This window comes from Oncorhynchus gorbuscha, linkage group LG11 (genome assembly GCF_021184085.1).
Source record: "Oncorhynchus gorbuscha isolate QuinsamMale2020 ecotype Even-year linkage group LG11, OgorEven_v1.0, whole genome shotgun sequence".
NCBI lineage: Eukaryota > Metazoa > Chordata > Actinopteri > Salmoniformes > Salmonidae > Oncorhynchus > Oncorhynchus gorbuscha.
The window spans coordinates 69,703,311-69,712,998 of NC_060183.1; the positions used below are offsets into that span (position 1 = coordinate 69,703,311).

The 9,688-nt window shown below is 42.7% G+C and overlaps 2 protein-coding genes across 3 annotated transcripts; one reads left to right on the forward strand and one right to left on the reverse strand.

Annotated features, from left to right (window-relative positions):
- Positions 1-624: 624 nt before the first annotated feature.
- On the reverse strand, positions 625-6,738 carry LOC123989326 (ATP synthase subunit alpha, mitochondrial). 2 transcript variants are annotated; one of them, XM_046290262.1, is made up of 11 exons: positions 6,601-6,738; positions 5,328-5,406; positions 4,910-5,079; positions 4,428-4,601; positions 3,560-3,726; positions 2,701-3,001; positions 2,278-2,502; positions 1,958-2,065; positions 1,474-1,618; positions 969-1,119; positions 625-837 (listed from the first exon to the last, which is right to left on the reverse strand). In XM_046290262.1, exons 1-11 carry the CDS (start codon positions 6,658-6,660, stop codon positions 759-761), a joined length of 1,659 nt encoding a protein of 552 aa, XP_046146218.1. In that variant the 5' UTR covers positions 6,661-6,738; the 3' UTR covers positions 625-758. The 2 variants fall into 2 exon arrangements, with proteins under 2 accessions (XP_046146218.1, XP_046146219.1); XM_046290263.1 differs by lacking the exon at positions 6,601-6,738 and adding an exon at positions 5,550-6,569.
- Positions 6,739-7,008: 270 nt separating this feature from the next.
- Positions 7,009-9,181, forward strand: haus1 (HAUS augmin-like complex, subunit 1). Its single transcript, XM_046368287.1, has 9 exons — positions 7,009-7,145; positions 7,290-7,464; positions 7,679-7,814; positions 7,945-8,079; positions 8,184-8,307; positions 8,562-8,627; positions 8,710-8,781; positions 8,870-8,917; positions 9,013-9,181. Exons 1-9 carry the CDS (start codon positions 7,125-7,127, stop codon positions 9,088-9,090), a joined length of 855 nt encoding a protein of 284 aa, XP_046224243.1. The 5' UTR covers positions 7,009-7,124; the 3' UTR covers positions 9,091-9,181.
- Positions 9,182-9,688: the final 507 nt, after the last annotated feature.

Consider the following 9,688-nt stretch of genomic DNA (forward strand, 5'->3'; position numbering starts at 1 on the left):
GGAGTAGATAGTGAATTTACGAACGCACCCTCTGATCGGCGCTGCGGTTGACATTATGATGCCATAGGTGACATAGTTCCAAATTCAGATGAGACTTCAGTTATTGTTAATAATGCTTTGTAATTGTTTAACATAACCTAGAGATTCTTATTAAAAACACTAGTATATGACTATCCATCATTGATGTCTGGGAAACAAAGATTTGCTTTTTCTGGCCAAAGGTTGTTTTTTTAAATAATGCTTGAGGGCCTTTCAGTGAGTAGGCTAACTTGAGAAAAGGTGAGTCAGTGAGATATCCAGCATTTTGCAGTAAAAAGTGAAAACTTAATTTGTGCTCAACTCATTTGAAGAAGTGTTTACTGGATTATCTTGGTAACTTGTTCTCAACTTGCCTACCTGGTTAAATAAGGGTGAAATAAATAAATAAAACGTGACCCTCATCTCGTCTGGCTGACACCAGCTCTGTGTAGTCACGTGGGCCACATCAGCCAGGCTACTCTTCATCACCTTTCCAGGTTGAATGCACTGATTGTAAGTCACTTTGGACATGGTAAGTCTGCTAAATGGCCGAAATGTACTTTTGGAAGAGAGAGGACGAGAACCAGTCGAAAAAAGATCAATGGCTCCTGGAGTAGAAAGACTTTATTCTCTGTTAGGAGACATCTGTACAGTAATATCAAATGCCACTTCATTTTCAGATTCAAAGTTTAACATCCGCACTATGCAAACATTGACAAAATAGTTGACCAAAAATAAGACTACTCAAAGCTTGCCAGGAAGGTCAAGACGATCTGCTTAAGCTGGGCATCTGCGGTTTCTGAGATTTTGCCATCAGCTCTGCAAGCAGAAACAAAAGGTGTTAAAATATGTTCACGCCATGGTACGATAACGTACAAAAGGAGTCCAATAACAATACTGAACATAAAGCTAAAGCTGGCAAAAACGTGGTGGTAGTTGATTTGATTTACCTAATTTGTGCTAGGAGGTCCTGGTGCTGGCTGAGAACATGATGAAGAAAAGCCTTCTCAAACTTTGTGATCTTGGTTGGGTCCATTTTGTCCAAGTGTCCCCTCACACCAGCATAGATGACTGTAACCTGCTCCTCAATGGCCATGGGGCCTGCAGGTCAAAAAGAATGCAGTCAGTCACATAGGCAAGGGACTAAATGAAGCACATAGGCAAGGGACTAAATCAAATCAAATTTTATTCATATAGCCCTTCGTACATCAGCTGATATCTCAAAGTGCTGTACAGAAACCCAGTCTAAAACCCCAAACAGCAAGCAATGCAGGTGTAGAAGCACAGCAGTAAACAGAGCAAACTTTACCAAGGACGACCAGCTAGAAATACAGAGCTCAGTTTCATCTACACAAGCAATTTATTTAACAGGGACCGTGCACACATTAATCAACATTTCAGTTGAGTAAAATCATACAAATGTGACTAGAACAGCACATCCTAGGAGATACTCACAGTACTGCCCCTGCTTGAGGAGCTCAGTAAGGCGAACACCACGGTTCAGAAGCTGCTGGGTGGCAGCGTCCAAGTCGGAACCAAACTGTGCGAAGGCAGCCACCTCACGGTACTGGGCCAGCTCCAGCTTCATGGTACCAGCCACCTTACCAGGGAGGAAACAGGATCAGTCATTTTTTTATTTAACTAGGCAAGTCAGTAAAGAAACAAGTTCTTATTTACAATGACGGCCTACCCCGGTCAAACCTGGACGACACTGGGCCAATTGTGCGCCGCACTATGGGACTCCCAATCACAGCCGGATATGATACAGCCTGAATTCGAACCAGTGACTGTATTGACGCCTCTTGCACTGAGATGCAGTGCCTTAGACTGCTGCGCCACTCGGAAGTCAAAAGTGGGACGCTTTCCCCTTCGTGTGAGTTTCTAAGGCATGTGCCTAAAGTCAAATGACAAATACTGGGGAAAGAAATTAGTGGCCCACCTGCTTCATGGCTTTGGTCTGGGCGGCAGAGCCGACACGTGACACAGACAGACCTACGTTGATGGCTGGTCGAATACCTTTGTAGAACAACTCAGTCTCCAAGAATATCTGAGAGAGGAAAGAAGCATGAGTGGAGTCATGGGTTCAGTGTTTCAATAGAGTAAACACCAAAACAGTCAATCAATCCTAAAATGACAAAGTGCCATTACCAAAAATGGCAAATCAGGAATAAATGCGAGGATAGGTTTGAGGTAGCTCCATTTAAATCAGATCGTTAGAGTTATATTTTCAGCTCCTGATTAATTATGATTTTAACACACCTGTCCGTCTGTGATGGAGATGACATTGGTTGGAATGTAGGCGGAAACATCACCGGCCTGGGTCTCAATGACGGGTAGGGCGGTGAGGGAGCCGCCTCCGAAGTTTTCGTTCATCTTGGCTGCTCTCTCTAGCAAACGAGAATGGAGGTAGAACACATCCCCGGGGTAGGCCTCACGACCGGGGGGACGACGTAGCAGCAGGGACATCTGACGGTAAGCCACAGCCTGTGATAGGTGGGAAGCAAGGTTTGCGTCACATGAAGGTTGAGCATAGAATAAGTGCCACTCTATACCCCATCGTGTTTTACTGCATTGTCAGAGCCACATAGGGCTGCTGGAAGTCGCGTATTAACTGAGGAATAGAGTTATTTAAGATCAACCGTAATCACATTTCGACCTCCGAGCCCCATCGCTTGAACTGACCTGCTTGGACAAATCGTCGTAGATGATGAGCGCGTGCTTGCCATTGTCTCTGAAGAACTCTCCCATGGAGCAGCCAGAGTAAGGGGCCAGGTACTGCAGGGGAGCGGCATCGGAGGCTGTGGCGGACACCACAATGGTGTACCTCATGGCGTCGGCGTCAGTCAGCCTCTTCACTAGCTGGGCCACGGTGGATCTCTTCTGACCAATGGCGACGTAGATGCAGTACAGCTTCTTCTTCTCATCAGTGCCATCGTTGAAGCGCTTCTGGTTGATAATGGTGTCGATGGCAATGGCGGTTTTGCTACGAAGGAAAGACACTGGAATGAAGATTGTATCATTTATAAAAATTCAAGTGAATGACAAAACATGCATGTGTAACAGCAGTTCATTCTGTTCTGCTCCAAGTGGGGAATGAACAAGCAACCTTCTGCACAACACACACAACTCAAAGCCAACCGTCTTAGCCAACACACCAAGTGACAAGTCTGTCACTCTGAGCGACACTTGCCTTTAGATCTTAGGGAAAGTGTGAGGTCACTGATGTACTCCAGCCAATTTGCTACAGGTGATTTCCGCATCCACTACATATGGATGACCATAAGTCGACATATGACATGTCTACCATGAAAAACACAAGGAGCTGATTAACAGGTCTTTACTTGACCATTGTCCTCAATAACATGATGAACTGCTGGTTTAGGAATAAGACATAAGTGGATAAGACAGACATTCCTTAATTTTTCCCCTCCAATTTTTTTCCATTAGCAACTACTACAACTCAAGTTCACATGGTCTAGGAATTGAATACCGAGCCTAGCCAGTCACTAAACTATTCACACCTGTAGGGCTATAGACTTACCCAGTCTGCCTGTCACCAATGATCAGCTCACGCTGACCTCTGCCAATGGGCACCAGGCTGTCCACGGCCTTGATGCCAGTCTGCATGGGCTCTCTCACAGAAATACGGGGGATAATGCCAGGGGCCTTAAGACCCACACGCCTACGTATGCTGGACCCAAGGGGACCCTACAAAGAAGCAGTAGCAAAGAAAATATTACTTTACTCCCATCACTATCAGTTATCTAGGCCAGCGGTACCGTTTCCTTTCCGGGTACCACCAAATTACTGTCAAAAGTTTGAGGACCACCATTCGCGGAGTTGCAGATATCTTTTTTTACTTAAAATATCTTAGCGGTCAGATTTGGAATACATTTAATCAGCAACTAACAGATTAAAGGCCTATTATTACATATGGATTTTTGCTAAACATATGCATTGTGATAAGTAATATAATCATTTTAACATTATAGTCCCAACTTATTTATAAAAATAAATCAAACATTCGAACTGCAGTACCCCCGCGGGCCACCAGATGTCAGCAGACAATAGGCTGAAAAACAAGTGAATGATCTAGGCCCAGAATATTCTCAAAAGTAGATGCAGTAATGCACAACATAAACTGCAGTATAGTGCTGACATCAACAAAGAGCAAGAAGCGAGAGGCTAATCTTCTCTGCAGTCATCACACAGCATAGCAGGAGTGAGAAGCAATATGCATGCACATGTGCTGATCCTATGCGAGTGCATCATCATGCATTGCACTCATCTGCAATGCCTTTGGTTCACCCTGCTGGTCATGGCAACCTCATAACACTGAGGCTCAGTTTAACACTGTAAATCCTATTGCTTATCATAACCTACGAGTAAACCTCAGGGCAAATCCTGACCTTGCCGTCGATGGCATTTCCCAGAGCGTCCACCACACGACCCAGCAGCTGTTCACCGACGGGCACGTCCACGATGGCTCCGGTTCTCTTGACGATATCGCCCTCCTTGATGAGCTTGTCATTACCGAACACCACAACACCGACATTGTCAGGCTCCAAGTTCAGAGACATGCCCTGGATGAGATTATAAAACACTGTTACTCAAGAGTTCAGAGTTTCGGTAGAATAGACCAGCAGACAACAACACATCGCTGGATAGCGTTATGCGAGAATAGTAGAAATAAATCAACAGAATGGCAAACTCTCAGCTATCCACCTCAGGGATTTACTTTTCATTCAATAATCTACTAGGCATGTTGACAGACATCACCGTTGAGCATGGCACTTGCTCAATGGTACAACTGCAGTATATATCACCCCCCGCAAAGACTTGTTATGTCATCATCAGCTTGCAAGTCATCACACCCCACTGACGGCCTCACCTTAAGCCCGGAGGAGAACTCCACCATCTCCTCAGCCTGCACGTTCCTGAGACCATACACTCTGGCAATACCATCACCGATGGACAGCACGCGACCAGTCTCCTCCAGGTCAGCGCTAGTGTCAGCCCCCAGGATCTTCTCCTCCAGAATGGACGAGACCTCTGCTGTTCCTGCAGTACACATGCATGACATTTGAGAGTTAACCAAGTAATCAGACTTCGGGCAAACTGAGAAGATGCCATGAAGATAAAGATGCTACTTTTACCGAGAATACATTTTGAATGGCAACATGGGCTGCTCAAGACAATAACGGTTGTTCCTACCCCCAAGCTATAAAAAATGTCTTAGTACAATCCACTTTCTCAAGGGACTTTGCTACTACAAAGTTTGGCAACATGTATCAGTCAAGAACGCTGACCCGTCTTGGCCATCCATGGCTTTGTGGTGTGCAGGTGCCTGGCTCCTACACATGCAGCAGCATAAACATTTTTGGAAACCTGCAAGGACAGTGGTTGAGGTCATGTTACAATTGAAATCCTTTAAATGCAAAATAGTGACCCTCAAATCTGCATCATATATTCATATTTTGAATAGAGTAATGATACAGTGTTACTAGTTTACCATACATGTTTAAAATTACCCTGCCATTAAACTGTGCCTCCTATTTCTCTTTCTTCTTCTCACTGTCAACTGTCAGTGGATGAGTTGCGATGTTGATAGGCATCATTAATTCGCAAACGATCAACAAAATGCACTGAGCATGTATAACAAACAATTAAGTTGTGCCACTTCGCTGACAAGATACATAACATTACAACATGAACTATAGTGTAACGCCTTTGGGTGAACTACTGTCATTTTGATCTGGTCATCGGAAGTTTAAAAAATAATAAGAAGAAAAAGAAAATGGGTGCTTTAAAGAAAAGTGGGGACTCCGGAAAAGGGTAAAAACATGGCATCAGTGATCTTAAGGCCGGGGCTCTAGAAAGATTCCGACTTGGAATTCCGAGTTGGATGACTGTTCAAAAATATTTACTAACCCCACCTCCCCTCCCTCGTGATAAGGAATGACGTGTGTAACCTTTATTTAATTTGGCAAGTCAGTTAAAACAAATTATTATTTACAATTAACGTTGCGGCCAAACCCGGACGACGCTGGGACAAATGTGGGCAGCCCTATGAGAGATCCATACAGTCACTTGACTGGTTGATAGATCACACAGCTATATCAATGTGTCAAAACTACAAATACCACTACCGGTATAGACTTTTACAATTATATTTATCTAACGTTAGGTGGAGATAGCTTGTGTAAACAGTCCAAGAATGCCGTCTGCATGCACGGACTCGTAATTTCCCAATATTAGAACATATAGATGACGTGTTCACTTGCTAATCGGAACTAGGAAACTCGGAAATGTCCGACTTGTTCATTTGTCCATGCAATCCGGGATCCTTGGGACGTCCATGTCCCATTGAAGTTACCATTAAAAAAAGGGTAAGGTTTAAGATTAGGTCAAGGTAGGACCCCGGATAGCACTAACCCTTGCTGATTCGTTGAACGCGGCATGTGTATAAATACATCCGGTTATTACGTCTGACATTTAAGAGTTTCCCAGTTTCCGACTAGAACATGAACGCGGGAATAACTATTTCAAAAAGTATAAAAACACAACACAAAAAAATCTTACAAATCCAGCCCGTCGGGGAAGGGTGCGGACAAGGGCTGCGGCAACGCGAACTGACAGCATATCTATTAGTGTTTCTACGCGGATTTGTCCAACTACACCTACTGGTTAAATCACGTAAAGAAGATGGAGGACAGAGTAAAAAATTATACTGTGAACCGGAAATATTTGCAAAATCATATGAAATAATTGTTTAATTACTGCTATCAACTGCATTTATTATTAGATTAGATTATTGGATATGAATATTGTCATTATAAACTCGGATACAATTTTGTTTATGTCAATATATTTGAACACTCATGGGCAGATCAAACACTACTTCCGTTTTAAATAAAGAGGTTCTTTTTTCTCATTGGCTCGTCTATTTCAAACATCCAATCAAATACATCTCAAACCGGAAGCTGTTGAATGAATGGTGCGCGGGAAACGTTTCGGTTCAGTCAGGATTCCCATTACTTTCAGAAAGCTACTCTCAGCCGAGAGTCAGCCTTTTACTGTATTGTGTGTCTGGGCTGCCCGTTGATATGTGTGAAAAGAACAAGAAGGTAGTGTTAATAGCAGAGATGTTGATTGTGCTCTTATTTTGATAAATTTCTGTGTTTTTTTTTTTAAACCATCTCAGGGCTGTAAATCTATGCTAACAAGCTAGTGAGTTAGCTGTAAACTTGGTGTTTGTTTACACTTTTCAGGTGAGCAAGTGGCTCAGCACAGTCTTTGGAGATCAAACTATTCCAGAATATGAAGTTAACACACGGACTGTCGATATACTGTACCAGCTTGCAGAAGCAAGTGAAGTTCGATGCAATGAGACTTCCCTGCTCATTGAGGATCAGAAACAGAAAACTTCTGAGTATCAGGCTGATGGTAAAGTGAACATTGCATGTACTGTTAAATGAATCTTAAGTGGTAACCTGAATGATTGAGACACTTGGGGAATATTATGTGTCACTGTTTCAACTTCAAGCCCCACTCTGGCTGACATGTCAATACTTTAATGTTGTCTAGACACAACTGTGCACAGGGTCTTTCTTTTTTGCACTGTAATGTTGTTCCTTTGATTTAAAATCAATCTTTCTAGGTGTTCATCTCCAGAATGTTGTTTTACAAGGAGTGGGCTTATCCTCTGGAAGCTTGTCAAAACCTGCATCAGACTACCTGTCCGCATTGGTGGCAAACGCTAAGGTACTTGGTGTCCGAGACACCTCTCTGAGCAGGTAATGCACTAATGTACAATGCTGCCTATTGAAAGAAGTACACACAATTGCACTCACAGAAAGCCATACAAGATGGATTCTCATGATTAACTTGCAAGAATATAATCTTACATCCATGCTGTTTGTTTAGCTTTGTGCCAGCGGTGAATAACTTGACCAATGAGCTTCTGGAATCTGAAAAGATGGACAGGAGACTTGATAGGGAGCTTAATGCCCTCAGAAATAAACTTGGGTCCGTTCTTGTTCTACGGAAAACTTTCCAAGAGTAAGAGGATCACACAGTCATGAACCTGAAATGTTAAATTATTTTAAATGCTCACATCTGTAAAGCTCTAGAGTTCATGAATCTACGTAATCATCTGATTACAGGGACATCAAGAAAACAATGAAAGCTCAAGAGGTGGAGAGTGCCAAAGCAGAAGAAAGACTGCTGAATATGGACTTTGTCAAAGCAAAATCCAAAGACCTCTCATACCGAAACAAGAAGGCAGAGGTCAGTGCCTTTGACTTCTGTCATCTTATGTGCTGTTAATGTTTACTCCCTTTTTCTTCACAGGTCAAGATATCCTTTCTGGTTCGCTTCTGGTTTTGAGATGTTGGATTGGGGTAGCTTTTGATTTATTGAGCTGGGAAGTCAAAAGTCATCCTTGGAAACATTGTCAGGTGGTTAGGGCTTTTTGACTGGTAGAAATGCATTTATGTTCATCTTTTGTCACAAGCAATGCATTTTCATTCTCTCACCCTCAGGACCAGCTAACATCCAGACACATGGAGAATGGAATCTCCCACCAAGCTCTGATGGAGCTATGTGAGGTATCATGTTATGATGGAAGTGTTGGCTGTTCTGCTTTGCTGTGAAATGTATTGCAATGAGTTTCTGTTCTTCCCTTTGCAGCAAGTCTACACGTTGAAACAAGAAATTCTACCTTTGTCAAAGAAACTCGAACCCTACAGAGATTTGAGCCCAGTTAAGAAATGTTTTATTTTTTAACTGACATTTAATTTTCCTTTTATTTTGGTGATATTCTCTGCTTAATGATATCGTTGTTCCCTAGAGTCCATCTCTTGCTCAAGTGAAAATTGAAGAGGCAAAGCGAGAATTGGTGAGTTTTGCCATTCTACAATAAAACAGGAATATTGTGATGTTACTGTACATTGTCAATTATATTTGAATTGAACTGTTTTCTCCTTGTTTAAGGCTGCAGTTGATGCTGAACTGGAGATGAAGGTGGACTTCATGAATTCCTCCTTGCCTAAAGGGCGGCCTTTAAAATGACACATGAATTTGGGGGATTGTAATTGTAGAAATTATATGTAATGATAATAAATGTCAATGAAAATCGTAATCTGTTTTTCATCCAACTTGTCATGGGCTGCTTGGGCTATATATTTTTTCAAAATGTGTAACCAAACAGGGAACTTATTTGTCTTACGAGATCTAAAATGTGGTTGGAGGCTCTGTTTTGGAGGGTGTGATGCAATCACAGAGCTTCCGGAGGCATGCAGGGTCCAAATTGAGCTCCGTATCACTGCGCATCCCAAATGTTGTAACAATGCGGAGAGCTCCATATCTCTGCATTTACATGATTGTTTGACAGTAGGTGGGGGCAGGAGGTCCTGTATAAATGCAAACTCAATTGTTTGTCAACAGCTCTACACCACTGCTCTGTGAAGTGCAAGTTGTGTGAATGCCATGATGTCTTCAAAGGCCATATCACCGTAAATGCTGCACGGTAAATGCAGATGACGGATTGACCATACCGTGCCTTTTCCACTGTATAAAACATTACGTGCACAATGCCTTTTACATTGAGTTTGCTAAACATTAGGAGCACCCATTTTTGCCTTCAATTAGTCAGGGCATGGACTACAAA

Bases quoted from the DNA above. Each gene is read 5' to 3' on its own strand.
- LOC123989326 (XM_046290262.1), bottom strand. From the start codon at position 6,660: ATGCTGTCAGTTCGCGTTGCCGCAGCCCTTGTCCGCACCCTTCCCCGA. The intron at 5,080-5,327 runs GTCAGCGTTCTT...TGTGTACTGCAG, and splicing joins GCCATGGATGGCCAAGACGG to GAACAGCAGAGGTCTCGTCC. The intron at 3,727-4,427 runs GTCAGGATTTGC...GCTTCTTTGTAG, and splicing joins GAAATGCCATCGACGGCAAG to GGTCCCCTTGGGTCCAGCAT.
- haus1 (XM_046368287.1), top strand. From the start codon at position 7,125: ATGTGTGAAAAGAACAAGAAG. The intron at 7,146-7,289 runs GTAGTGTTAATA...TACACTTTTCAG, and splicing joins TGTGTGAAAAGAACAAGAAG to GTGAGCAAGTGGCTCAGCAC. The intron at 7,465-7,678 runs GTAAAGTGAACA...CAATCTTTCTAG, and splicing joins TTCTGAGTATCAGGCTGATG to GTGTTCATCTCCAGAATGTT.